Below are 23103 nucleotides of genomic sequence, written 5' to 3'. Positions count from 1 at the left end.
CTTTTTTTAAAAGTGTATTTATTTTGAGAGAGTACAAGTGGGGAAGGCACAGAGAGAGACAGAATCCGAAGCAGTGTCCGTGCTGTCAGCACAGAGCCCAACGCGGAGCCCCAGCTCACAACCCGTGAGATCATGGCCTGAGCCAAGATCAAGAATCAAGTGTTGCACTCACTGAGCCCCTAGGCGCCCCAGGATTTTTTCTCTTATTGATTGATTAAATGGGAATATAGCCACATAGTTCAAAATTCAAAGTAGCGTTACTGAAAAGTTTCCCTTCATTCCCTATTTCCAACCCACCGAGTTACCTTCCTCTCAAAGGTAACGGACGGCACAGTATCCTGGGTGTCCGTTCGGAGACAGTCATGCAGAATACAAGTGAAGACACACGTTTGCCCCAATAGCAGCCTATTCCATACACTGTCCTGTGAATCCTTTTTTCCCCCGCTTACTCTCTTCACCTGTTTTAGATTTCATTCTCTTCGACACCAATACATTCGGAGCCTGCTTGAATTTTTCACAGAACGGTGTCCACGCTGTACGGTGACCTACTTTCCCAGTACCTTAGTGACAGACATTTAGGCTGTTTATGGTCTTTGCCGTTACAGAGGGCAAGATGAGAAGTAGCCTTCTGTATGTTGTTTTATACGCACAAGCGTGTCTGTAGGATAAGTTGCTAGATGTGGACCCGAGGGATATGTGCGCTTGTGATTTTGACAAATACCCCCAAATCGGCGTCCCTGGAGCCGGCCGAGTTCGCACCCCAGCGGGGTGGACTAGGGGGGAGGACCCCGGGCTGCCGTCCCTGACGCGTGGGGAGGAGGGGGCCAGCTCTGCCCTGTGCTCCGCGGGCTGCGGCCTGACGAAACAGGAAGTGAAACGGAGCCCCCGCCATCCGTGCTGAGCAGGCCCTGCGAACCGGGGCTCCTGCCATCAAGGCCACGCCACCCCCAGGAGAAGCGACTTAGAGGCCACACACGGGATCGGCCGGCACAGGAATGACCCTCCCGGGCTGGACAGGACCACGCAGGAGATGGGAGCACCAACCCGCAGCCGGCCCTGCACTAGGATCCCAGCACCGAAGGAGACAGGCCAGAGTGCTGCAGCACTGAGACGCGCTCCCATGACCTAGAAACAGAAAAACCCCTAACTCTTCGTGGGCAAGGCCGCCCCGAGAAACGAGAACCGGCGGCGTGCGGTCAAGGGCGCGGCTGGCCGGCCTCCAAGCCAGCGGAGCGTCTCCATGGGGTGGAGGCATCTGCCCCAGAGGAGGTTCCTGGGAAATGCCTGTTCCTTCAAGGGATTGAGGACCAAAGCAGGGCTCAAGCAGGCCCCCGGGGCCAGTCCACCTGCCGTCCACCCTACTCGTCCGGAGATGCCTGGCTCCGGGGCGTCTCCGGGGGGTGCTCCTCCCACAGCGGAGGCCGTGTCTGCCAGCTCGCAGGTGTCCCGAGCCCGCCAGGAAGCCCTCGGAGCCCGGGCACCGGAGCGCCAGCCGCCTGCACCTGCCACCTCGGCACGAAGCTGTCTTCTAGTTCACAGCTGGGTAGATGACGCGTGGGGGACACGAGCCGTCATGTCGAGGATCCCACGGGTCCTGGAGGTGGAGCTGCCGCTGTGGTGGCCTCGTGCCCATTCAGAAACATGTTCCTTTCCTTTATTTCCTTGCGTGTCTTGGCAAATTACCTTCTTAAGCCTGATGTTAGTGGTGTGTGTGTCTGAGTTTGAGGGCGGAAAATTGCCACCACACCTGAGTCACTAGAGAGAGAATGAATCAGTGTGGCCTTCATCCATGGGTGTGGCCCTCGTAGTCACTGTGGCGTCTGGGGATGGCAGAATGGGGACAGAGGGACGCGGGGGAGGTGAGGACAGGGACAGAGTCGGTGTGGGCCAGCCTCCTCCTCCCTGTCTCCTCCTCGTGCTCTCTTCCTTGGCATCAGGCAGCATGACACCAGCTGTTTGCGGAGTCCCCGGAGCCTCCCGGTCCCTGCTCTGCCTGGGCTCCCCTGCCACTCAGCCACTCTCCCTTCCCCTTTGCCGGCCTTCCACCTTCTCGAGGGGATGGCCCAGCGCCATCTTTGGTCTTGTCGTCATGTCTGCTCCCTGTCTCATCCCCTGCTGAGAACCCATCGTGCTTGTGGGCAATCCCCCCTGCCCCGGATGCCACCTCCCCCGGCCTCGCCGCTGGGTGAGCCCCCTAGCTTGCCCCTGCCTACTGGGTGTTTCCTTTTGGGAGTCCTGTCGCCATCTTAAACTGGGCAGGCCTGAGGTCAAGCTCGCCTTTCCTCCCAGGTTCCATTTTTTTCTGCCTGTGGCATCCGCCTTCTCTCACGCACCCATGCTTAAATCCTGAGTCATCTTGGACGCCTCCTCCCCTCTCCTCCCCTCCCCTACCAAACACAAGCCTTGCCACCTGCCTTCGCCGTCTGTCTGCTGATCCAGCATCTCGGCACCCATGTCCTGAATATTTCATAGCTTCTGCAGTGGTCTCCCAGCTGCGGCTGCTTCCCGCTGGTCTTTCTTCCTGCCTGGCCAGACAGATTCTCCGGAATGATTATTTTTACCCTCTCTCACTCTTGCTCACCGGCCTTCAGGGGCCGTCATCACTGCGGATAAGGGCAGATTCCTTGGCATCAGACTCCAGGCCCCGTGTTTGGCCCCAGCCCCTCGTGCCGGCTTTATCCTCTATGACGTGAGTGCAGGCATCAGATTCTATTCCCGACACTCACATGCTGTGTGACCCTTGGGCAAGTACTTAACCTCACTGTGCCTGGATCTTCTCTTTAAAATGTCTTTATAAAGAGTTTGGCATCTGAGGAGATAAACGGCGCTCAGACCAGTGCTGGGTATGCGGTAGGCACTGAAATGCTAGCTGTTTATGGCTCTGATTCTCATTAACAAGTGCTGCAGTCTGCACGCCTCCCCCCGGGTGCAGGCGTCCGCCTCTCCTTGCCGCCTTCGCCCCGCCCAGCCCCTCACTCTAGAATGCTCTTCTCTGCCCATCCACGCTTACTCACCCTTCATGGGCCACTGGCTTCGCATTTACTTCTGATCGACGTTTCTCTGACACTTCCTGCGGGCCTGCTGCACCTGGCCGGGTGGTGCTGGGCGCGTTGGCATAGGTGGGGCCAGCCAGGCACGGAATCTTCCTGGAGGGGTCAGGGGTCATTTTACGTGACAAGTGAGTTCATCCATGTCATCTGACAGCAGCTCCAGTCAGATCATGGAGTAGAATGGAAAACTGGCCGAAGATTTTGAAGAAAAATGATACAACTAGGAAGGATATTCAGGGTAACCTGGGGGGCTCAGTCGGTTCAGTGTCTGACTTCGGCTCAGGTCATGATCTCACAGCTTGTGGGTTTGAGCCCCTCGTTGGGCTCTGTGCTGACAGCTCAGAGCCTGGAGCCTGCTTCGGATTCTGTGTGTGTGTGTGTGTGTGTGTGTGTGTGTGTGTCTCAAAAATAAATAAATAAACATTAAAAAACAAGAATATTCAAAGTGGAGGTGTCTCAGGCCACCCCCCAGCCGCGATCGGGGGTCAGCATTCATTCTGCTGCAGAAGGGGTGAGGTGCTGAACTAAGGGACAACCAATGCAGTGGGAGGTGGCTGTCGCTGTGCTTTCTCCTTCCTGAGGACTCACTCCCAGCTGCCCGGAAGTAGCCTGTATATTATGTTGTTTTCTTAACTTTCCGCACGGTAGATCACGTCTCCTCCAACAGCGCGCCCAGCACCCGGGGCGCAGGCCAGCGGGGGGGTGGGGAAATGCGTGCGGACGGCAGCCGGGCGTGAGCTGGCCTGAGGGTTTACTGATGGAGCAAGTCGCTTTCCTCTCTGAGCCTCCTTATCTGTCAACTGTGGCGGACACCGACCTAATGAGAGTGTTCTGAGTCATCCACTCAACTAGATAAGGGACGTGCAGTTTCCAGCCCAGCAGATGCACGCAGCGCACTGAGCCTGACTCCGCCCGGCTACAAGAGGCTCCCAGCAAACACTGGATTCTCGAATGTTCCCCAACCACTATACCTTCCCACCTGCATCTACTCCACATCCTCAGCCTCCCTTCCGGTCACACTGGATGCTCCTGCCCGGGGCCACCCTCTCTCTGGGTACTGGTCCTGGCCCTTGGCTTGGTCACAAAGGCCTCACTCGAATGACTGCTGCTTCCCTCTCCCGAGGCATCGGCGCCCCGCCTGTTGGCTCGCTCTCTTCACTGTGTTGTGTGCTCTAAGGCCACTGTCTGTAAAGCAAAGGACAAAACGACATGTCAAAACCCCTCCTTGGACCCCACGTTCCTCTGTGCCCCTTTCCGCTTCTACCGCCACCCCCTCTGGGCCCACTGCGGGCACACTCCTACCTGGCGGCCGTGGAAACCTCCTGTCTCCGGTGACCTCTGCATTGCCAAGTCCAGCATTCTGCCCTCGGGCTTCATTTTACCCCGCGAGACCCTGAAATGCCTTCTGCCGGGCCTCCCGGGCCCGCGCCTCCTGATTTTCCTCCAGCCCTGCCACCCACCGTCTCTTCCTCCCGCTCCTCTAAGCACAGAAGGCCCAGGCCTGTCTTCCGACCCCTTCTTGTGTCTGCCTGTCCTCACCGAGGTAACTTCGTCCACACTCAGGGCTTTAAGTGCCACCTAAGAAACGTCCACATTTACATCTCAGATCCAGAGTGCCCCAGAATTCCAGGCTGGCGGATCCACCACCTGCTCCCCAGCTCCGCTGGGGCGTCGCCCACTTCAGGCACGAACTCTTGATTCCCCGGCAGCCCCCCACCCCTCACGTCATCTTCCGCATCTCTGTCCTGCAGCTCTGGCTTCCCAGCTGCCCAGGCCACAGCCTTTGGACTTCTTCGCTCCTCTCTCTCGAACCCACAACCGACTGATCTCCCCACCCTGGTCCAGATCCCCCTCATCTCTCTCGAGGCCTTCCCCAAGAGCTCAAGCAGTTTTGCTGCCTCTCCCTCCCCCGACCCCACAATCGGCTGTCCACCAACAGCCAGAGTCATGTTGTCAACACAGAGGCTTGATTATGTCATTTGTTGACTTAGAACGCACCAGTGGCTTCCTATCTCACTCAGAATAAAATCCAGATTTCTTATCTAGGCCTGAAAGGCCCTGTGGGACCAACCTGCTACCTCCCTGGCCTCGTTTCTCACTGCACTCCCCTCGCTCCCCCCGCCCTGGCTGCGCTGGCCTCCGGGCGCTTCCTGGACCAGCCTGCAGACACCCCTGCCTGGAGGAGCGTGCTCACCCTTGCCTCGGAACCGAGCGCCCACAGGTGCCTCGTCCCTGTGCTTGTTCAGGTCTGCTCAAATGCCACCCTGTCAGGGAGCTTCCCTGACCAACCTCTCTAAGCACCCCTGGCATTCTTCGACCTCTGACGCTGGTGTTGCCTACCACTGACCACTGCATGGCATCATAGTTACCCGTGTGTCCTATTTCACCTCCTCACCACTCACAGCACCCAAGAGGACCTCTAGAGCCCGGCCTACAGAAGGTGCTCAGCAAATGGGCGGGGCCTGGGCACAGATGGGAGGAGGCCGATGCGTGTGGCCTCTCACTGCCGCACCTTCGGCTCCTCCTCTGTAAAATCTACCCTGATGCCCTTTAGGAACTTGAGAGATTATTCATTTAAAGAGCTTGAGGCATGGGCAGTGCCCAGTACAGTGGGGGCACAGGGGGCTCCTTGGCTGCTCTGTAGGCCTGTCCCCAAGGAGTTAGGAGTGCGGTCTCTGTCTGCTCGGGATGGAGTGAAGGCACAGTGTGAGGAGTACTGACTCCATTCTCCATGTCATACCACCCCAGGGTCCCCTAAGCATCGTTCCTGCTCCTCCCGGTTCCCCACCAAAGGCCATCGATGATGCCCATCTCTGAGCAGAACCTGCAGGTTGAAAGCCTCCCCAACTGGACTTTGGATCCAGGTAGCCCCAACATGGGAAGCAGAGGTGCTTGCTAGGAATGTGTAGGTCTGGACTTTATGATGTATGGGCCCTATGGATTCTCCTCGACAAAGGACCCATTTTTGTGAGGTGGGCCACACTGGGCAGGCTAGATGTCAGGTCAGGTAGGTTTTCTCCAGCTGCTCTTAGGTGACTAAAGCGTAGTTTCCCTATACACCACGAGGGGGCGCCAGAGGTCCTCAGCTATGATGAGGACTTGTCCCGCCATCTATTAAGACGTCTTTCTTCCATCTCAGGTCTAGGTTTGGGCAGCAGAAGGAAAGCATAGAGGCGGCTCTCTCCCACCTATCAATGTGCTGATTGCGGCCAGCCCAAACAGGGCCACAGTAAGGCACTGGAGGTCAAGCTTCCAGACTCCATTCTTTATTGAAAAGCATTGGTGAACCCCTTGCCAGTTCTGCCCTCAGATTCCCAGCCTTAAGTGGGGAGCGTGGCTTTGCCTCTTAGAGATCTGGCTGAGTCTGGCTTTGTCCACGGCTGCGCCTATTTGCCACGCTGTCCCCCGGACCATGGTATGGAGGTCAGGGAGGTGTGTAGCAGGCATCTGAAGGGTCATGGTCAGGTCCTTGTCCTCAGAGACCACTCTCCATGTAGGAAGTGCAAGTTTCAGCTGTGTTGGCTCCCAGGGGGGGCTCCAGCAGCCTGCTGGTTAGACGGAGGGCTGAGACCTCCCGACTCAGCCTCTTTCCTCTTCACACTCTTCATGGCAGAACTGAGCCAAGGGGGCAGCAACTGCCCCCCCCCACTTGTGTCCTGAGGTGCTGGTATGTCAAAGGGGATAGACGTGCCAGAGGCTGTGCAAGGGGAGGGGGAGGGAAAAATCAGAGAGAGTCAGTTAAGTCCTTGATCTGATTTCACCAGCCCCGATTCTTGGGCGGGGTCCTTGGCCAGCCCCTCGGTACTAAGTAGACGGTCCCTTGGGCCCCGGGTGCACTCCTCCCCCACCGTTAGCTCAGAGATAAGAAGTAGCAAAGCAATCTTCTGACTTCCTGAGCCAGGCACCTTGTAGAGCCTTGCCAGTTCAACAAGGCCCTGAAAACTTCCTCCATTTCTTCCTCAGGTCAGGGCGGCCCCACCGGGGGCAGCCTGCTGGCTGCCGGCGCCCAGCGAGAGTCCTGGCTCCCCTGAAAGCCCTCCTGGGCCTGTCTCTGACCTGTACTGGAAGCGGGGGTCTCCAGGGTGCGTCTGCAGCACCTGACGCACTTCCGGGGGGGGCGCCAAGCCCATCTGCTCTGCCCGATGCCAGCGCTGCAGCCGTGTGATCCCTGCCGGGCGGGAAGAAATCACTGAGACCTCACAGCAGGTGGGGAAGAGTTCAGGCTAGAGAATGTGTGTGGAGGGGCGTGCTGGGACCTCCACCGCCCCCAGTCTCAGGAGACAGTGCCCAAGAGGGTCAGGCAGGGGCCTGGGTTGCCTCAAGGACGTGTGGATGACAGGACTGTCTCCGGGATGAGCTCCCGGGGCCTGAGGGCTTCTCACCTGTGCAGGGCCCGTACTGCCAGGCCAGATCAAACTGCCTCAGCAGCTCCAGCTCTGCGTCATCCACGTTCAGGGGCTGGGGCTCTTCCCCTGCAATGACATGCAGATTCTCAGGCCTGCCCAGGCCTGTGCCCCTGCCCCTCGCTTCACAGCTGTCCCACTGCTCCCCAGCCCTCACTGCCCCTTCGCCTTGGCCGGCCATTGCCAGGCCTGGACTAGGAAGTAGAGTACATACTTCACTTCCCCTGCCATTGCCCACGTCCACCCACGTCCTCTCATGCCCCTCGGTGGTGGCCACTGCCCCCCCCCAACACACACACACTTAAGAGACCTAGTTCTGGTGCCAGCTCCCCCTTGCTGTGCCCAGCGGGGCCCTCCCTCCTCTTCACTACAGGGTAGGAGTCAGTGATGAGCCGCTTCCGGCCCATGGCGGCCACCCAGGCAGGCAGAGAAGGAAGCGACTGCGGGGAAGGAGACCGGCCAGCGGGCACGAGAGAGACAGCTGCTGAGAGAGAGAGAGAGAAAGAGAGAGTGTGAGTGAGAGAGGGCTGGGGCCAGAGAGCGAGCCAGGGGCCAGCGACAGGCAGACAGGGTGACCCAGACTAGCCGAGAGGAAGTCCGCAGGTTCCAGAGAATGACGCGTGTCCCCCACCCCCACAAGCACGCAAACATTAAAGACCTAAACCAATGGTTGGCCACCTCTGTGGGGCGGGGCCCGACTTCAGCCAATGGCAGGCGGCGCAGGCAGAGGGGGCGGAGCAGCTGCTGCAGCTGTGTTCTGGGGGTAGAAGGGGTGAGGCTGGGGTGGGGGACCTGTCAAGATGCCCCAGACTGCACCACCTCCTCCTGCCCCCCCTCCGCCCCATTGGTCTGCCGTGGGTCTCGGGGGACTTAATAGAGCGTGATCCTCAGCCTCTCACTTCCCGTTTTCCCTTCCTAGGCAAATGTTCTTTTCAGCCTCACTAATCCCCGTGGCCGTGGCCGGTTGGTAACTCCCCAGAGTCCAGCTGGAGCCTCCGCTCCCAGCCCTTGTCCCGCAGAGCTTTGTGGGGGCAGGTCTGGAGGTCCGAAGAGAGTTTGGGCTAATCCAGCCCCCTCCCTGCTCCCACCCCACCCCCACTGGCCCCAGGAGACCCGGCTGGAGAAGCCCATGGGTTCCAAAGCTCCTTTCTCACAGTCTGTGCCCAAAGAGGCTGCCCACTCTTAGTCCAAGCAAGCACTGGCCTTGTCAACGCTCCCGGGGTCCTGCGGCCTGCCCCCACGCCCACCCTGCTAATCAGGAAGATTCCACACTGAGCAGGAGATCAGAGTGTGTTGGTATCCCTAGTTTTTCATCAGTAAAGCCTGCCATCTCGCTAATACGACAGTATGAGCAGAAAGCACCAGCAATAAACCACTTATGTGGCGCTTACAGTATGCCAAGTACCTCAGCATTTTCCCACATACTCACTCAACTAAAATAGATATAAAATGATTTTTTTAAAAGATTTTGTTTTTAAGTAATCTCTACCCCCAACATGGGGCTTGAACTCAGACCCCGAGATCAAGAGTCACATGTTCCACTGACTGAGCCAGCCAGGCGCCCCATAAAGTGGTTCTTGAAAGTAGGAAGTGCTGATAGTCTGAGGCCTTGTGGGGCCCCAGTTAAACCACAGCCCGTGCCCTCCCCTCCCAGGAGCTCGGAGGCTAACGGCGGAGGCAAACAGGACACACAAGTTGGCAGTGCAAGAATAAAGTTCCCAAAAACGGAGGACAGGGGAGAGGGTGGGGCAGAGATGAGTTGGACCACAGGGCTGGCTTAGCCCTGGAAGACCTCCTGGAGGAGGCAGGCTGCTGTAAACAGTGTCTCTCAATACTCAGCCCATGACCTTTGTCCCCTGGGCTCCTGTCATCGCTGAGTCACCCCTACGCCTGCCTCCCCCTCACCAACTTCCTGGCAGCAGGGAAAGCGCCGGTCAGTGGGAGTCTGGGAATCAGCACAGGGACCAGCCCAACTCTAACCGCTCGCTAGAGATCCCATCCGGGTCTTCCTTCCAGGAGGGCCAGGCCTGCCCCCCCTCCGCCCCCCCGCACTGCTCTGGGGTCCAGGTGCTCTGCGTTAGGGGCAAGGCGGGCATGAGAGAGGAAAGTGCTCTGGAGAGGGACCACCAGGGCAGGAGCAGGAGTGGGCTGTGTCTTCGGGGGCCTCCTCCTGCCTGGCTCTCCACATCCACTTCCTCGAGGAGGGCTGAGTGGGAGCTGGGGCTCGGGAGTGCGCTGCACAGAGCTGGAGGGCCCTTCCCTGCTTTATTTTCTGGGCTGGGCCTGCCCTAATCCCCTGTCTGCCTCGTGGACTAAGTGGGGCCCTCACGGAGGGAGACAGGGGCCCTGCTGCACGGGGGAGGGAAGCAGGGAGGCTCTCTCCTCCAGGCCCAGGAAGGGCTGAGGTGCGGGGTCCGCTCGGGCCCTGAGCATGCCCCAGGCTGTGGGACCGACCACTCTCGCCCCAGAGGGCGTTCCCAGTTTGGCACCTCATTCCTGAGTCCACGGAGCCCTGAGGGAGTAGGAAGCCATGGGTGGGGCAGACCCCTCCTCATTCCTGGTCCTTCCCACCCCTGAAAGCTGATAGCCGTGGGGCCCTGCCACCGCCCAGGGAGCGTGAAATGGGGTGTGCCGCTGGGCGGCCACAGTGGCTCCTACTGCCGCCTGAGCCCATTTCCCTCTCTCCTCTGGCACCCTGACCGGGTCTGTGGGCACTGTCTGGGCCATCCCTGCCAGCCGCCCCCGGCTCTGCCTGGCCCAGGCCCAGCCTGCCGCTCCCCCCCAACCTGGCCTGTAGCTTGCCCCCCATCAAGGCAGGCAGCTCAAGCGTAGGCACCTAGGACCAGCTTTCTGGCCTGGAGTCCAGGGAACTGGACGCAGCATCGCCCTCCTGTCCTGGTCAGGCAGCGGCAGGACTGAGCTGCAGGCCCAGGAGCTTTGGGGCCGTCCCTGTCCGACAGGCAGCCTTCCGTAACTCGGCTTGCCCGCCCTCAGACCTTTTCCTTCTTCCTTACCTTCCCATCTGCCCGCATCACCTTTATTCCCGGGACCCCTGTCCCTACTCAGCCCCCTGGCCTATCCCCAAAACTGCTGTCATGGGGCCTATCACAACCTGGGCTTCAGGCCAGAGGGCCAGGCCGGAGGTCTGAGTTGGGGGCTAAGTTCTCTGTCCTTCAGGGAACTTCCTGAGACCCAGGAGCCGGTTTCTGGGTCCGCTCTGATCCGCAGAGGACGGCGATGGGACCGGCAGGAGTGGCCTTCGCCTCGTGGCCTGGGAACATTCAAGGGCCTTGCTTCAGGCCAAGAACAAAGTCTTGGGGGCACCCTAGGGAAAAGCAGAGCGAAGAGCCTGAACGGGGGCCCAGCACCTTCCTGAGGGCTGAGGCCTGCTGCCTAGTGCTCCAAAGGGAAGGGGATTAGGCCTGGCTTAGCTCAGACAATGTGGCAGGGTGGGGGCCTGAGCACTGCGCAGGCGCCCTGGGAGCCCCTTCTCCCTCCACCGGCTCACAGTGGGGCTTGTGGCGGGAGTCAGCCAGAGCCAGGAAGGTGGGGGGCAGGTAGAGGGAGGGACGCAGCCGCCTGGGGCCCAGCAGGCTGTGGATGTAGCCTGCTGTCCTTCCCTCTCCTGGCACCCCCTTCCTCAGGCCCTCAGGCCTTGCCACCCCCCTGAGCTGGAGACTCTGGGCAGCCAGACTCAGATCCCTGGTCCTCACACACCCACACGCCGTGGGCCCCATCCTCCATGCAGGGGACCAGAACTCTTCCAGGGAGCTCCTCCTTGTCCATCACGACCCTCCCGGACACCCCACTTCTCCTGGCTCCAGGCTCTCCAGCCTTGTGGGCTTGAGGGGCAGGAGCCTGATGGAAGGCAGTAGTAGGCGGTAGTTCCCCTGCGTCTGGGTTTTTCTGCCTCTGGCTGTCTTTTCTGCTTTGTTCCCCACTCCCACCCCCCTCCCATTACCTCCCCTTTCACCTTGGCCAGCCTGGCCCAGACGAAGTTCTAGGGACAGTTGAAAAGGGATCCTTCCGGTCATTTCTCACCTTGGCCACCAGGTGTCAGACTTTGCCTAGCTGGGAGGAAGGTCCTAGTCCGTTTCTACCCCATCAACCAAGACTTCAGGATCTGGGCAAGTTGGGGAGGGGCCCAGAGGTGACCTCCACACTAGGGAGGCTGGAAGTCCCTGAAGGTTGAGAGGAAGAAAGGGCTGGAACTCTGGTTCTAAAGCTCACAGCTGCTTCCTCGGTGTCCCCACCCCCACCCCACTGACAAGGGCTTTGTCTACTGCTGGGAACTGGGGAGGCTGGCTGAGTCAGGGAGCTCAAGAGCTGAAGGGACAAAGGCAGGGACAGTTGTGGCTCGAGAGAAGAAGGGGGAGCTGAGAGGGAACCACCCATCAGTGCACTCAGCCAGCGGCCTGGATCACTGGCCCCTACCCTCTAGGTTACAGGGAACAAGGGCCCCGCTGGGCCCCTCCCCATTCGGGGTGGCTGTGGCAAGTGGGTGAATGTGTGCGGTGCACGAGTCTGTAAGATGAGCGTTTGAATGAGTTTTTTCACATACTGAGAGGGCCCGGGTCAGTCTTTGCCAAGGCAGGAAGCTGGCGAGGCGTGACTGCCCTTTGGCCACCCTCCACCTCTTTTACACCCACTCTCACCCCTGCTCCCGATGTGACCGTTCTCTGTGTCCTGTGCACATCCTCCAGTGTGTTTCCAGATACCCAAGGGGATCCTAACCTGCTCTGAGCTGTCTGGACGGTGACTTCCATCCAGAACATCCAGGACAGAAGGACTTCCAGAGACAATGGCCCCCTTCCCATGGCACCGCAGACCCCAGGCACTCCAGGTCTGTAAGCTGGCCTCCGCGTGCCTGGGCCCCTGCCGCCGAGGCTGCGCCTGAGAGGTGGAACCTTCCCTGGGTCAGCCGTGGGTAGAGGACCAGTAACAAATTCACAGAAAACCTGGTGACTCGTCATTTACCAAGAACGGCCTGCCTCATGCTCAGAAGCTCCAAGACCTGAAGGAGGGACTGGTATCCCGACACCATCAGTGGGGAGCTATTTGGGGGATCAAGAATTCAGACTCTGAAATGCCCTTTCTGGCTCAGCTGTCCTGTGTCCACCTCCCGCACCTCGTTCCTTATGACGCCCCCTCTGCATCCCCAGGGGGAGTGGACCTCTGTGCTTGCCTGCCTTTTCCTGGTTGCTTTCCTCCCTTGCTTCTCTCTGGTAATGACCCAACCCTGCGACCATGGACCCTGCGTGAGCTGGGTCCCCAAAACTCCAGAGCCCCGTTTCCAGCCCTCTGGGGTCTCTCGGCCCTCAACTCTCTGCCCTTCCTGCTTTGTGGGTCCTCGGCCTTGGGAAGCATCCTCTCTTCTCTCTGTCCTCTCCTCCTGCCATCTCTGGCCGGCTAGGGACTGTCACAGTCCATGACAGAGACGCATGTGCCGGTGTCACCTGGCTGCATGTGGCCGCCAGCACCCCTATGATTCCCTCCCTCGGCTTGTCCCTTTCCACTCAGCTCCCACCCCTCCCGCAGCAGCTCGTGTTTAGGTCTCTTCCGTTTAAAAACAACAGCAAACCACCGACCACACAGACCACACCGAGAAGCCTTCCTTGATCCCGCTCCCGCCCAGGTGCTCGCTTCGCCACCAAATGCCGGGGAGAGCACACTTACCCGTTCTGTTCAATCTCACAATCGGTGTCTACCTCCCAAGTGCCCTTGCAAAGGTCACCTGTGACCTCCAGATCTCCCGTGGGTTTCCCCCGAAGTCTTCTCTCAGCGCTTCTGGGGCGTCTGACCCTGTCCATCAGCTGCCTCCCTGAAGCTCTCTTCTCTTGGCTTCTCCTACACTGTTGTCCTGACGCTCCCTAAATCAGCTTGTACTAAGTTATCAAGCACCTTAGTTCAGTGCAGGGCACTGTGCTAAAATGCTTTTGGGGTGCGTGACAGACACCGGGAACTGACCCTTGCCCGCCCTTGTCCGAACGCTCCCTCGAGAGTCCAGGCAGAAGCATCTGCTGTGTGTCAGGCCCCAGAAGGACAGCGATCGCTCCTTTCCTGACTTGCAAGTGTTTTGCCTGGGTCTTGCTGCACTTGATCAAAGTCTGTCTTGGATTCTAGCATTTGGGGCAAGGGAAGGCAGGGGAGTCCCGGGCCCTTTTCTAGATCGTTTTGTTCAACACACTAATTGAACACCTTCTGTGGGCTCAAGCCCGAACTGGGCTAGGGAGATGGGGAGAACTCAGAGTCTGCCCCTAAGAAACTCACAGTTCAGTGGCGTGGGGTGCACCTCCCTTCTCCCTGTAAACGGCGGGACCCCCTTGCTTGCCGCCTCTCCTCCCCGTCTTGTTAGGCAGGGAGCAGGCTGCAGGGTATTGAGACAGGGTCTGAGCACGTATGACCGCCCGAGGAGCCTGCACCCCTGGGCGGGGCATGTTCCCTCCCCACTGGGCCAGGTGACTGGCACCTTCCGCAGGACCCAGCTCGCCCACCAGCAGGTCCAATAGCTCCTGCACCTACACTCATGCACCTGTCAGCAGTTTCGGGTCAGCTGGTCTCCTCTTCCCAGAGAGGTCCACAAGGGCAGGAGCCAAGTCAGGTCTGGGACTTCTGCCGGGGTTCCTACTCCAGGTGGCACGATGATGAGCAGATCTTTATGAGATTTGTTCATTGATTGACGTCACCGTCATTTGTTACTTCCTTTGCTTAGGGCACTGTCTCTTGGAGGCCCTGGTAAAACACCTCCGTGTTACCTGGGGGCACTTAGCCCCTTAACTCACCCGGTGGCTCTCCGCCAGAGTGCCAGCGCAGGCCAGCGCAGGCCAGCCGCCCGCCACAAGTCACTGGTGATTGTTGCTTGCTGCAGCGGCGGCCAGGCACCTTACCTTTATTGTTCCTCTCATCCTTCAAAGTCTTAGACGGGTATTTAATTATCCCCATTTTACAGATGGGGAAATTGGAGAGTAGAGAGCTTCACGTAATTTGTCCGAGGCCGCTCAGCCAGGAGGCTGTGAGGCTGGGCTTGGAGCTGAGGTCACCCCTGAGTCTGTCCCATTCGCCTGTGGGCCAGTATGCGTTCTTCTCTTACACTGAAAAGAGTCTACAAGAAAGGGGTAGAATTACACCTGAGACTTGTGACGTGGTCACAGTTGGTCACGCTTCCTAGGAGATGAAGGGGATTGAGAAGGTAGGGGTCACCGCTGGGGGCCCCAGTGGGCCGCCACAGGTGGGGGTCCCGGGGAAGCTGAGGGCTGACCGTACGTGGCTGCCCAGAGGCGCGGGTGGACAGCTCCGCAGGGAGACGGACCTACGAGGCCTTTAAAGTGACCCAGAGAGGTGAGGCAGGCTGAGCAAAGGCCGGGAGGGGGAGACAAGTGGCCGGACGAGATGTCGAAGGACTAAAGGGACACACCGTGGGTGGAGGGACAGAGTGTGGCACGTGTGCTGCGCTCTGTGGACCGGGCAGTGCCTCTTCCCTAAGCCTTTGCCTCTCCAAGCCCCCGCTCCCCCCCCCCCCCCCCCCCCCCCCCCCCCCCCCCCCCCCCCCCCCCCCACCCCGCCGCCCTGGCCAGACTGCCAGGCTGCGGGCCACCAGACGTGCGCCAGTGCTGGAGGGAAGCGCAAGGCCCAGCAAGGAGACGAGGTCCTGGGCAAGCATTTTATTTGTTAATACAAGAATAGAAATTCTGCAATAAATATCATCTAATAAATAACATCTCCAAATAAATAAATATTAATACAACAAACTTAGAGTCATGAGTGGGTGATGCTGGGGGGCAGGGCCTGGGGGAGCTGCCCCCCCCTGCACCCCAAAATGCTACTGCAATGTAAACTTTCAGGAAACCCTGTGGCTGTGGCTATGGCTGCCCTCCCAGCCCAGGCAACCCGCAGATACCCTGGAAAGGGGGTGGAGAGGAGGCACCACGATGCCAGCAAGAAGATGCAAGGCAAGGTCCTTCTGGCTGCCTCCTGTGCCACCAACTGCCTTGGTGACCCGTGGGTCTGGTCTGTCCCCGCCCCTATGACCTCCAATGCAGAGCCCGCCTCTTCCACTTTTAAATGCCATGTCTTCCCGTTTGGACTTGCCACTGTGTTTGTTTCCTGAATTGGATGTACTGAGCTATTTGGGGTTGGGGGGGCGACACCCATCTAAGGAGAGGGGGGCAGCCACAGGGCTTCCCCCCCAGAAAGGCACGTGCTGCGGTGGCCCCCCGCCCTGCCTACAGGCGTGCTTCCTGCAGCACCACGTGAGAGGCCGTGTGGCCACTGGCCGGTGCTGGGCAGGAAGCCGGAAGCCGCGAGAGCCTGGGCACCAACTTGAACCGCTCCGGCCCCGTGAGCGTTCCTTCCTGTGGCAACGGGGCAGGGGCCTATTGCACCTCTTCCCCAGACCTGCAGGGCTTTGGGGAGCGGGGAGGGGACAGGCCTTGTCGATCACGCCCTCCCCCAAGTCCGGAGAGGGCCAGAGGTTCGTGGCTTCCGTCGCCTGGCTCAACAGGTGCTGGCATATGGGTTTCTCCCTCCCAGAGTGGGGGCAGGGTTTGAGGGCCGAGGGGAGAGAGGAGGTGCTAAAGGTCAGAGATCAGAAGCCGTGGGCTTCCAGGCGCAGGGTGACTGCGGCGGGGGGAGGCTGCATCTTCTTCTTGAGCCGGTGGAAGTCCTTGGCCGAGCGCCACAGCCAGGTCTGCAGCTCCTTCAGCAGCCAGAAGTCGTCCATCTTCTGGAGGAAGTCGCTGTGGGCAGGGCCGGGGGCCCAGGTGGGTTCGGTCCCGGGCAGAGGCTGGGGCAGCGGGTAGCCCAGAGCCGCCATGACGCCTGCGATGCTGCCCAGCAGGCCCTGAAGGCTGGTGCAAAAGTGGGCCAGGCTGCGGCGCAGCTCGGCCGTGGCCGCCTGGCGGTTGAGGCCGCGCAAGTAGCAGAGAAGGTGGCTGTAGGCCTCATAGTTCTGGGTCAGCCGCAGTTTGTCATTGAGGCTCCGCCACACATCCAAGTTGACGGTGGCCCTGGGCAGAGTCTCTGCCCCCAGCCGAGGTGGGTTGAAGTCAGGCTCGTTGAAAGGGGGGCCCAGGTAGTTCAGCTGTGAAAGGGAGAGGGCGATGGAGAAGGAGGGGGGCCACCGGGAGACAACCTGCTCCCCAAGCTTCTCTTTCCTGTGTGCCCTGGCCCTGGCCCCCTCTCCTCACTAGGCCTCGCGCTCGAGGGCCTCCCCTAGGTTTCTCCAGGGATGTCACTGGCATGGAGGTGGCAGCTGAGGCAGTGGGGGTGATGAGAGGTGTAGGAAGAAGAAAACACGCGGAGATACTCAGGGAGGATGTGCTGACTGGCCGTGTGCAAGCCGTGGGAGCGCGCCCCCGCGGGGCAGAGCAGAGAGGAAGAGGAGCCCGGAGGACCCAGGTGGCCTGGCCGCAGAGGTGGAGGGTGCAGAGCCAAGAAGAGGAGTTCGAGAAGGCAGCAGGGCTCGACAGGGTGGCTGCAAAACAGAGAGCAAGGAGAATGAGCCTTAGAAAATTCCGTTGGGTTTGGCAGAAAGGAGGTGCCTGCGGACCTTGGAGAGAGCCGTTTCAGTGGCCTGGAGGCCAGATTGCAGGGGGTTAAGGAGTGAGTGGGTGGAGAGGAAGCGGAGGCAGAGGGTGTAGACCACTCCTTCGAGAAATTTGGCAGGGAAAGCCAGGAGAGAAAAAGGGTCGGGAGCTAGAGGGGGTAGCGGAGTCAAGCAAAGGTTTTGGCCAGGGAAGGAAGGGAAAAGCGGGTGGGAAGGCAGAGGGGCCCGTGGGAATCAGGGCTCCATCTGCCTCCCGACCCGCCTGGTCCCACCAGAAGGGCAGCCGGTGCTCACTAAGCACCAAGTCCCCCAGGACGGGGCTCAGGGAGCAGCGCTGCGGAAGGAAGAAACTGAGGCAGTCCCAAGAGTTGGGCAGGAGGAAGGGTCTAGGAGGCAGTCTAGAGAAGAGGACAGAGCTTTGCCAGCCCTCCAGGGAGAGGCCTGGGGCCCAGGGAAAGGGCTGAGGGGGACGTTTCAGCTGGAGAGAAAGGGAGACGAGAGGGGCGAGGCCTGGGGTAGGCAAGGGCCCAGGGGGAGGTTCACACGCTGACAAGCACAGAGACAAACTAATTTCCTCGGTGTATCCTGGGGCTGGAGCCAGCTCCCCCGCCACCCTCCTCCCCTTTCTTTCCCTGGCTCCAGAGTAGGGTCTGGGATGTGGGAGAGGAACACGGGAAGAGGGGCCGGCTCCCCATGGTCCTCAGCAACTCTGACCCTCTTTCCTTCTCTCCTGGGCTCTCTGAACACCTCTGGATGGTCCCCAAACCCTTATGGCACAACTTCCATGCACGCCCTGAGTCTCTTGCCACTACTGGCCTGGCTTCCCTGCAGCCCCCTTCCCCCAAGTCCCCCCTAGGAGGCCCAGCTAGGATGGGAGAGGCAGACGGAAGGGAGGCCCATGGGTCCAGAGCAGCAGGGCCCCAGGTCTGGGGCAGAGGCGAGCTGGAACACAGGCATGGGAGGTGGGGCCCCTCCATCCCCACCCAGCCCCACCCGTGCAAGAGACACCACAACACGGTGTAAACAGAAGAGACTTCCCCGGCCCCCAGGGGGAGGCGGGTGGCTGGGCCGGCAGCCAGTGGGGCAGTGGGCCAAGGCGGGTGCGAGGCCTGCCCACATGCCTAGTCCTGGGGCCAGGGATGGGAAGGAGGGGGGCACCTAAGAGGGGAGGGCGGGAGACAGGCCAGACATGGGGACCATTTGGAACCAAAGGGCCCCCTGGTCGCCACTGCTCCCCGGGACCTCCCCCCACCATCTTCTCTTCTCATTCTTTGCCCAATCCCCAGACCTTTCAGCTGCCCCGGATACTCACGTAGGTCCCAGCCAAGCTGCGGAGTTGGTGCTCCAGGTAGCGGGTGAGGTCGTAGGTTTTCTGGATGGAGGGGCCAGGCCCTGGGTCCCCTGTGCGATTGAGGGCTGGCACTGCAGGGAGGTGCCAGAGCACAGTACACAGGCAAGCTAGCATCCCCCACGAGTCCCCTGTGGACAGGAGGGGCAAGGCGCGTGAGGGCGGGCCCAGGCCCACTGGAGGACGCAGCTGGCATCCCCTCAGGTGTCTGTCCCCACCTTGGGCCCAGCGAGGAGATGGTGAGGGTGGGCCGCCAGATGGGAGGCAAGGGGGAGGGTGGAGGACGGGAGCGTTCCTGGCCTGGGGGTGTGTGTGTGTGTGTGTGTGTGTGTGTGTGGAGGCATGTATGTATTTGAGGACCAGAACTCGGTCTCTGTGTGTGTATCTACCAGTGTATCTCGGAAAGTGTGTTTGTCGGCTAAGAAGAAGTCGGGATACGTAAGCCCAACACGTATGCCTTGTGTGCACGCGGAGGGAGGGCGCCAGGCCTCGGGACTGTGAATCCAGACCCACTGCAGTTTAGGAAGCGGAGGGGTCGGAAAGAGCACACGTCCTCACTGCCAGCTGCCAGCCCTGGGAAGGGCCCGAGAGAGGCAGGTCGCCCCAAGGCACCGGAGGCAAGGGGCGGGTCAGATCACGGGGCCAGGCCGAAGGACCAGGGCTGGCTCGCGCAGTCAGTGGTGGGTCCGCTCTGGCCTCCGTCTCCCGGGCGTGGACCGCGGCAGGGCGGAGGTTCCCCCACTCTCATCTAGGAGTTTGGATGGAGAAAAGTTTGACCTGAATGAGGTCTTTTGATCAGCCTGACGTGAAGAGGGTGGGGGAAGTGAAAGAGAGAGAGGCGATGTGACACATTTGATGGGTTTGGCTTGTCAGCTGACGGTGTGGGAGAGTTTGGGCATCCTGGGATACCGGAGGCCGTGAGGACACACAGACAGAGGGAAGCCTGATTTTCCCAGCTTTTAGGTGAGGTCCAAGGTGAAGAGCACTAGGCCAGGATTCCGTGGGCACTGGGAGCTGGTAAAGGCAATTAGGGTTAGGAGGGGTAAGGCTCTAATTGGTATTGGGCTAGGTTAGGTTTAAGGATTGGGTTACTTTTCAAGTTTCAGGTTAGGTTAGTGGGATTTGGCTGACCAAGTGTGGTTGAGATTTGGGTCTAGCTGGGGAATGTGGTCTGGTTTGGACAGGCGCAGGCTTGGCTGGAGCGAAGGTTTATTAATGTGTTGATTTACATGTCAGACGGAATAATGCACAGCAGGTCACTTCCGAGGAGGGCTGCTTTGGGTTTTAAGCTTGGGGAGGTGTTGAGCTCATGAGTCGTTTCTTCTCCTTCCCATTTTCTACTTTCAAATTTTTATAATGACATATGTATGTTGCTGTGGTAGTTAGAAACGAGTTGGATACGGGTTTGACAATTCGACTGTGCTTAGAGTTAAGGGAAGTTTGGAGTTAGTCAGAATGTTGGGTCAGGGTTTTAGAGAAGGTTGAAGACTCAAATCGTACAGAATGCCTCATACAGGGTGTAGGGGTCAGGTGGGGACTTCTGCAGTGGCCGAGGCCGTGGTCTTGACTCACTAAGGTCCGTGGCTGGCAACTCGGGTGAGGGAGCGTGGGAGTGGGTGGGGTGGGGGCTCTCTCCATGGGTGGGACAACAGTCTCAGAGACCCTGCTCTCAGGGATGAGGGACTCCTGGTTTGAGCGCGCGTGCGTGTGTTGGGACAGAGGGCAGGGTCAGGCACATGGCTGCCCCCTGACCCTGTCGGCACCTGCAGTCCGGGGCTGCCCTCCGGGCGTTGCTTCCCTCGTGCTGCCTTCCCATGCCTAGCTCCTCCTGACTCCACGTGCCTTCCCAGTCACTGTTCTTCGTAGCCCAAGACAGTCCCAGGCCCTTCTCCTCTACCCTCAGCCTGGGTATCTGGCAGAGTCCCCTCCAAGATCCTAAGGGCACAATACGGGGTTAGTTTTGGAGGTGGAGACCCGCCGCGGGGAGCGGGAGCGGCAGCGCTTCCGGCCTTGAGGTCGCTCTCAGGACTGAGTCTGGCCTCACTCCCAGTTCGCTGCAACGCTGAGGGTCCCAGCTGAAGCCCAGGTCGGGAGCGGGCTCACCTCTTTTCCTCACCCTGCTTTGGGCAGCCTTTGGGTCCAGACTTCTGGGACTGAGTTTTGCCTGCACTGGGGGGTGGGGGGTGGGGGGTGGGTGCACTGGGTCAGGGACCCAGCTCTGGGCCCTGCGTTCCCCTCCTCTTCTGGGCCCTGTGGCACCTCCCCAGGGAGAACCGGCTCCCTACACAGGGACAGCAGGGGGAGAAGCCTTTGGATAAACAAGAACTAAGTCATCTGGGCAGAAAAACGGCTCATGAAATTAACCAGACGAGGCCGGTGTTTCCAGGAATATTTCAGTTCTGAGGTAACTGTGTCACTGCAGGCTGAGAGGTGGGGGCAGGGGAAGGAGCCGAAGGAATCGGACTGACCGGCCCATGGAGAGAGCCAGAAAGAAGGAAGGAGTCTCGGGGATCTCGAGGGAGAAGAGGCTAGAAAGGAGGAAGGAGACCGGGCTCCAGTCTCAGTTACAACAGCTTCCACTCTGGGCAAGATGTCCCCACATCTCCGGCAGCAAACTGATAGCCATCTGGGGCAGAAACACCTGTGCGTCCCTAGCAGCGAGAAGTAGGTGGGCATCCTGGAGCCCTCTTCCATCCTTCCCTCCGGGCCCGTGGTGTGCAGGTGGACCGGGCCCCCGGGGGCTGTGTCCTGGGCCCCCTCCCCCAGTCCCGGCCCCTAGCCCAGCCCCCCGCCCCAACTCTGCCTCTGGCTGCTGCCCACTGATTGTTTACATCCGTCTTCCCTTGTGTTTATAAATCCGGCTGAGCACGTGAGGAGCTAATGAGTGCAGCTCACGTTTCCTGCTGGAGCCCCCCACCCCCCATCTTGGCCCCCAGCCCCAGCGGCCCCTAATTCCATCCAGATCCCTGGGCCCTGGGAACCTAGGCCCCCCTCATGAGCCCGCGCACACACACACACACACACACACACACTCAGCCCACGCAAGCGTACGGCCACCCTGACACGGATGCACAGGCAGGCATACCCGTGCCCACGTGTCCTTAGCCAGTTGTCCCTCGATCCTGGCCTGTGTCCTCCAGGCTGAGCTCCTTCAGTTCGGGCTCACAGTTGGGGGGGTGGTCAGGAAACTCTGCACCTGGGATGCCCTCAGGCCACACCAGGACCAGCTTTTTGGTGGCCTTGGAGGGATGTGTGGAGGGGAATGGGGGGAAGGAAGTGGTTTAGGGGGTGTTGTGTCGGCTGTAGTGTGAGATCCAGGCACTGGGGACTGTAGGAAATGACCCTCAGGGGCTCCTCCTGACCTGCCGCCTGAGGGGGGCGGAGGCCCACAGAAACAGCCCAGCTCTGGTCCTCTGGGCTGGCTGCCCTTCCCTCTGGCTTCTCTTCCTTCAGTCCTCTCGCTGGTTCCCGGTGCCCCAGGCCACTGAGAAGTGGCTTAGTGAGCGAGCACACGTGGGCCCTGAAGCCCGGAGACCAGAGACCTCGCTTTGCCACCAGCCCACGACTGGGCTTGCATGAGAGGGCTTCGCTGTGTCCCCTAAAGCCCCTCTCAGCCCAACCCGGTGGGGCTGCATCTCTGCTCTCATCTTCAGCAGCCACCTCCCTGCCCTTCTCTCCCAGCCTAAATGACAGAAGAAACCGAGGCCCCGGGAAAGAAGCAGGCCAGTGGGTCAGCTGCCTGCCTTGTGAAGTCAGTATGGACAGAGATGCTGGGCTGCCACTGAGGTGGGGTGGGGGTCTGGATTGTGCTGCCAGAGGACCCCAGGGGTTCCCGGGATGCAGGATGAAGCCTGGGGAGCTAGGCAGCTGGGGGAGAGCCAGGCAGGGGACCCAGGGAGGAAACCGTCCTGGCAAGTGTGTGGGTAGAAAGGGTGTTGTTATTCAGAGGTGTGGGAGGGGCTGGGGGGTGTGAACAGGCAGGTGGGATTGTGGGGAGGAATGTGAAGTGTCACTGATAGAGTAGCTGGTGTGGCTGGATGGTGTGCACAAGTGTGAACGGGGCAGGAGTGCGGGGCTCCGTGGAGGGGGGAGGGAGCCATTATGCGAGTGTGGAAGTGGGGGTGGTGGTGCTAGATGACAGTTGCTACCATCCGCCTGTTTCCTCCTCAGTCTGAGTGCCCGGTCCAGGGTAGTGAGGGTGCCAGAGCCAAACTGCGGGGGCGGGGGCCGGGGCGGGGGTCTGGTCTGTCACAGGAATGCATCCCTGTGTCCCGAGGGAGGGGCGGTGTGTGCTCCAAGCCGGAACGGGGGCGGGGGGGGGCTGCGGGGGCTGCGGAAACCGGGAGATGTCAGCTGGTCAAGGTCAGGATCAGAGAGTGTGGGTGTGTGTCCAGGGTCCTCACCCACACTTTCTCCAAGGCTGGGGACTTGGAGAGCTTCCCCTCCGGTCCTGGCGGCTCCCTCCCACCCCGGCGGGGAGAGCCAGACCGGGCACCGGACCAGACTGGGACGGGGTCCTCTGGGCCTGGGGGTCTACGGGGAGGGCTCCTGGAGCGCAGAGTGGAGAAACTGGACAAGAAGGTGGAAGGAGATGGGGCTCCGGCGAGGCCGGGGAACCTGGGGAGCCCCTGGAGGGGCTCGGCCCGCGAACTTGGCGGCGGCCGCCGCTCGCTGGCCCTCCCCCTCGGCGGTGACCTCTCGCTCCCGGCCCCCTCCCCGCGGCGGCGGCGGCGGCGCCTTCCCCCTGTGTGGCCCCGG

The 23103-nt window shown here is 60.3% G+C and overlaps 2 protein-coding genes and 3 long non-coding RNA genes across 8 annotated transcripts; 1 reads left to right on the top strand and 4 right to left on the bottom strand.

The window, feature by feature from the left end:
• Positions 1-83: 83 nt before the first annotated feature.
• Positions 84-3338, bottom strand: LOC115306536. Its single transcript, XR_003915357.1, has 3 exons — positions 3015-3338; positions 2411-2603; positions 84-1820 (listed from the first exon to the last, which is right to left on the bottom strand). It is a non-coding gene; the product is annotated as an uncharacterized LOC115306536 (long non-coding RNA).
• Positions 3339-5798: 2460 nt separating this feature from the next.
• LOC115306892 lies at positions 5799-12544 on the top strand. Its single transcript, XR_003915478.1, has 3 exons — positions 5799-5914; positions 7014-7256; positions 12157-12544. It is a non-coding gene; the product is annotated as an uncharacterized LOC115306892 (long non-coding RNA).
• Positions 6295-8088, bottom strand: POLD4 (DNA polymerase delta 4, accessory subunit). Its single transcript, XM_029957467.1, has 4 exons — positions 7764-8088; positions 7433-7522; positions 7107-7218; positions 6295-6747 (listed from the first exon to the last, which is right to left on the bottom strand). The coding sequence occupies exons 1-4, from the start codon at positions 7858-7860 to the stop codon at positions 6723-6725; spliced, it is 324 nt and encodes a 107-aa protein (XP_029813327.1). The 5' UTR covers positions 7861-8088; the 3' UTR covers positions 6295-6722.
• On the bottom strand, positions 10440-14938 carry LOC115306893. Of its 2 annotated transcripts, none has more exons than XR_003915480.1 (3): positions 14341-14938; positions 13986-14185; positions 10440-10778 (listed from the first exon to the last, which is right to left on the bottom strand). It is a non-coding gene; the product is annotated as an uncharacterized LOC115306893 (long non-coding RNA). The 2 variants fall into 2 exon arrangements; XR_003915479.1 differs by lacking the exon at positions 10440-10778 and adding an exon at positions 12963-13820 and having other exon boundaries at positions 13976-14185.
• Positions 14939-15576: 638 nt separating this feature from the next.
• CLCF1 (cardiotrophin like cytokine factor 1) lies at positions 15577-23062 on the bottom strand. Of its 3 annotated transcripts, none has more exons than XM_029914592.1 (3): positions 21431-23062; positions 18310-18476; positions 15577-16532 (listed from the first exon to the last, which is right to left on the bottom strand). In XM_029914592.1, exons 2-3 carry the CDS (start codon positions 18460-18462, stop codon positions 16038-16040), a joined length of 648 nt encoding a protein of 215 aa, XP_029770452.1. In that variant the 5' UTR covers positions 18463-18476; positions 21431-23062; the 3' UTR covers positions 15577-16037. The 3 variants fall into 3 exon arrangements, with proteins under 3 accessions (XP_029770452.1, XP_029770453.1, XP_029770454.1); XM_029914593.1 differs by lacking the exon at positions 21431-23062 and adding an exon at positions 20109-21258; XM_029914594.1 differs by lacking the exon at positions 21431-23062 and having other exon boundaries at positions 18310-18848.
• Positions 23063-23103: the final 41 nt, after the last annotated feature.

The sequence above is a fragment of the Suricata suricatta genome, chromosome 11 (assembly GCF_006229205.1).
Source record: "Suricata suricatta isolate VVHF042 chromosome 11, meerkat_22Aug2017_6uvM2_HiC, whole genome shotgun sequence".
NCBI classification, from domain to species: Eukaryota; Metazoa; Chordata; class Mammalia; order Carnivora; family Herpestidae; genus Suricata; species Suricata suricatta.
Note: the sequence above shows the minus strand (reverse complement) of the source record. Positions and strands in the feature narration are given on the sequence as shown.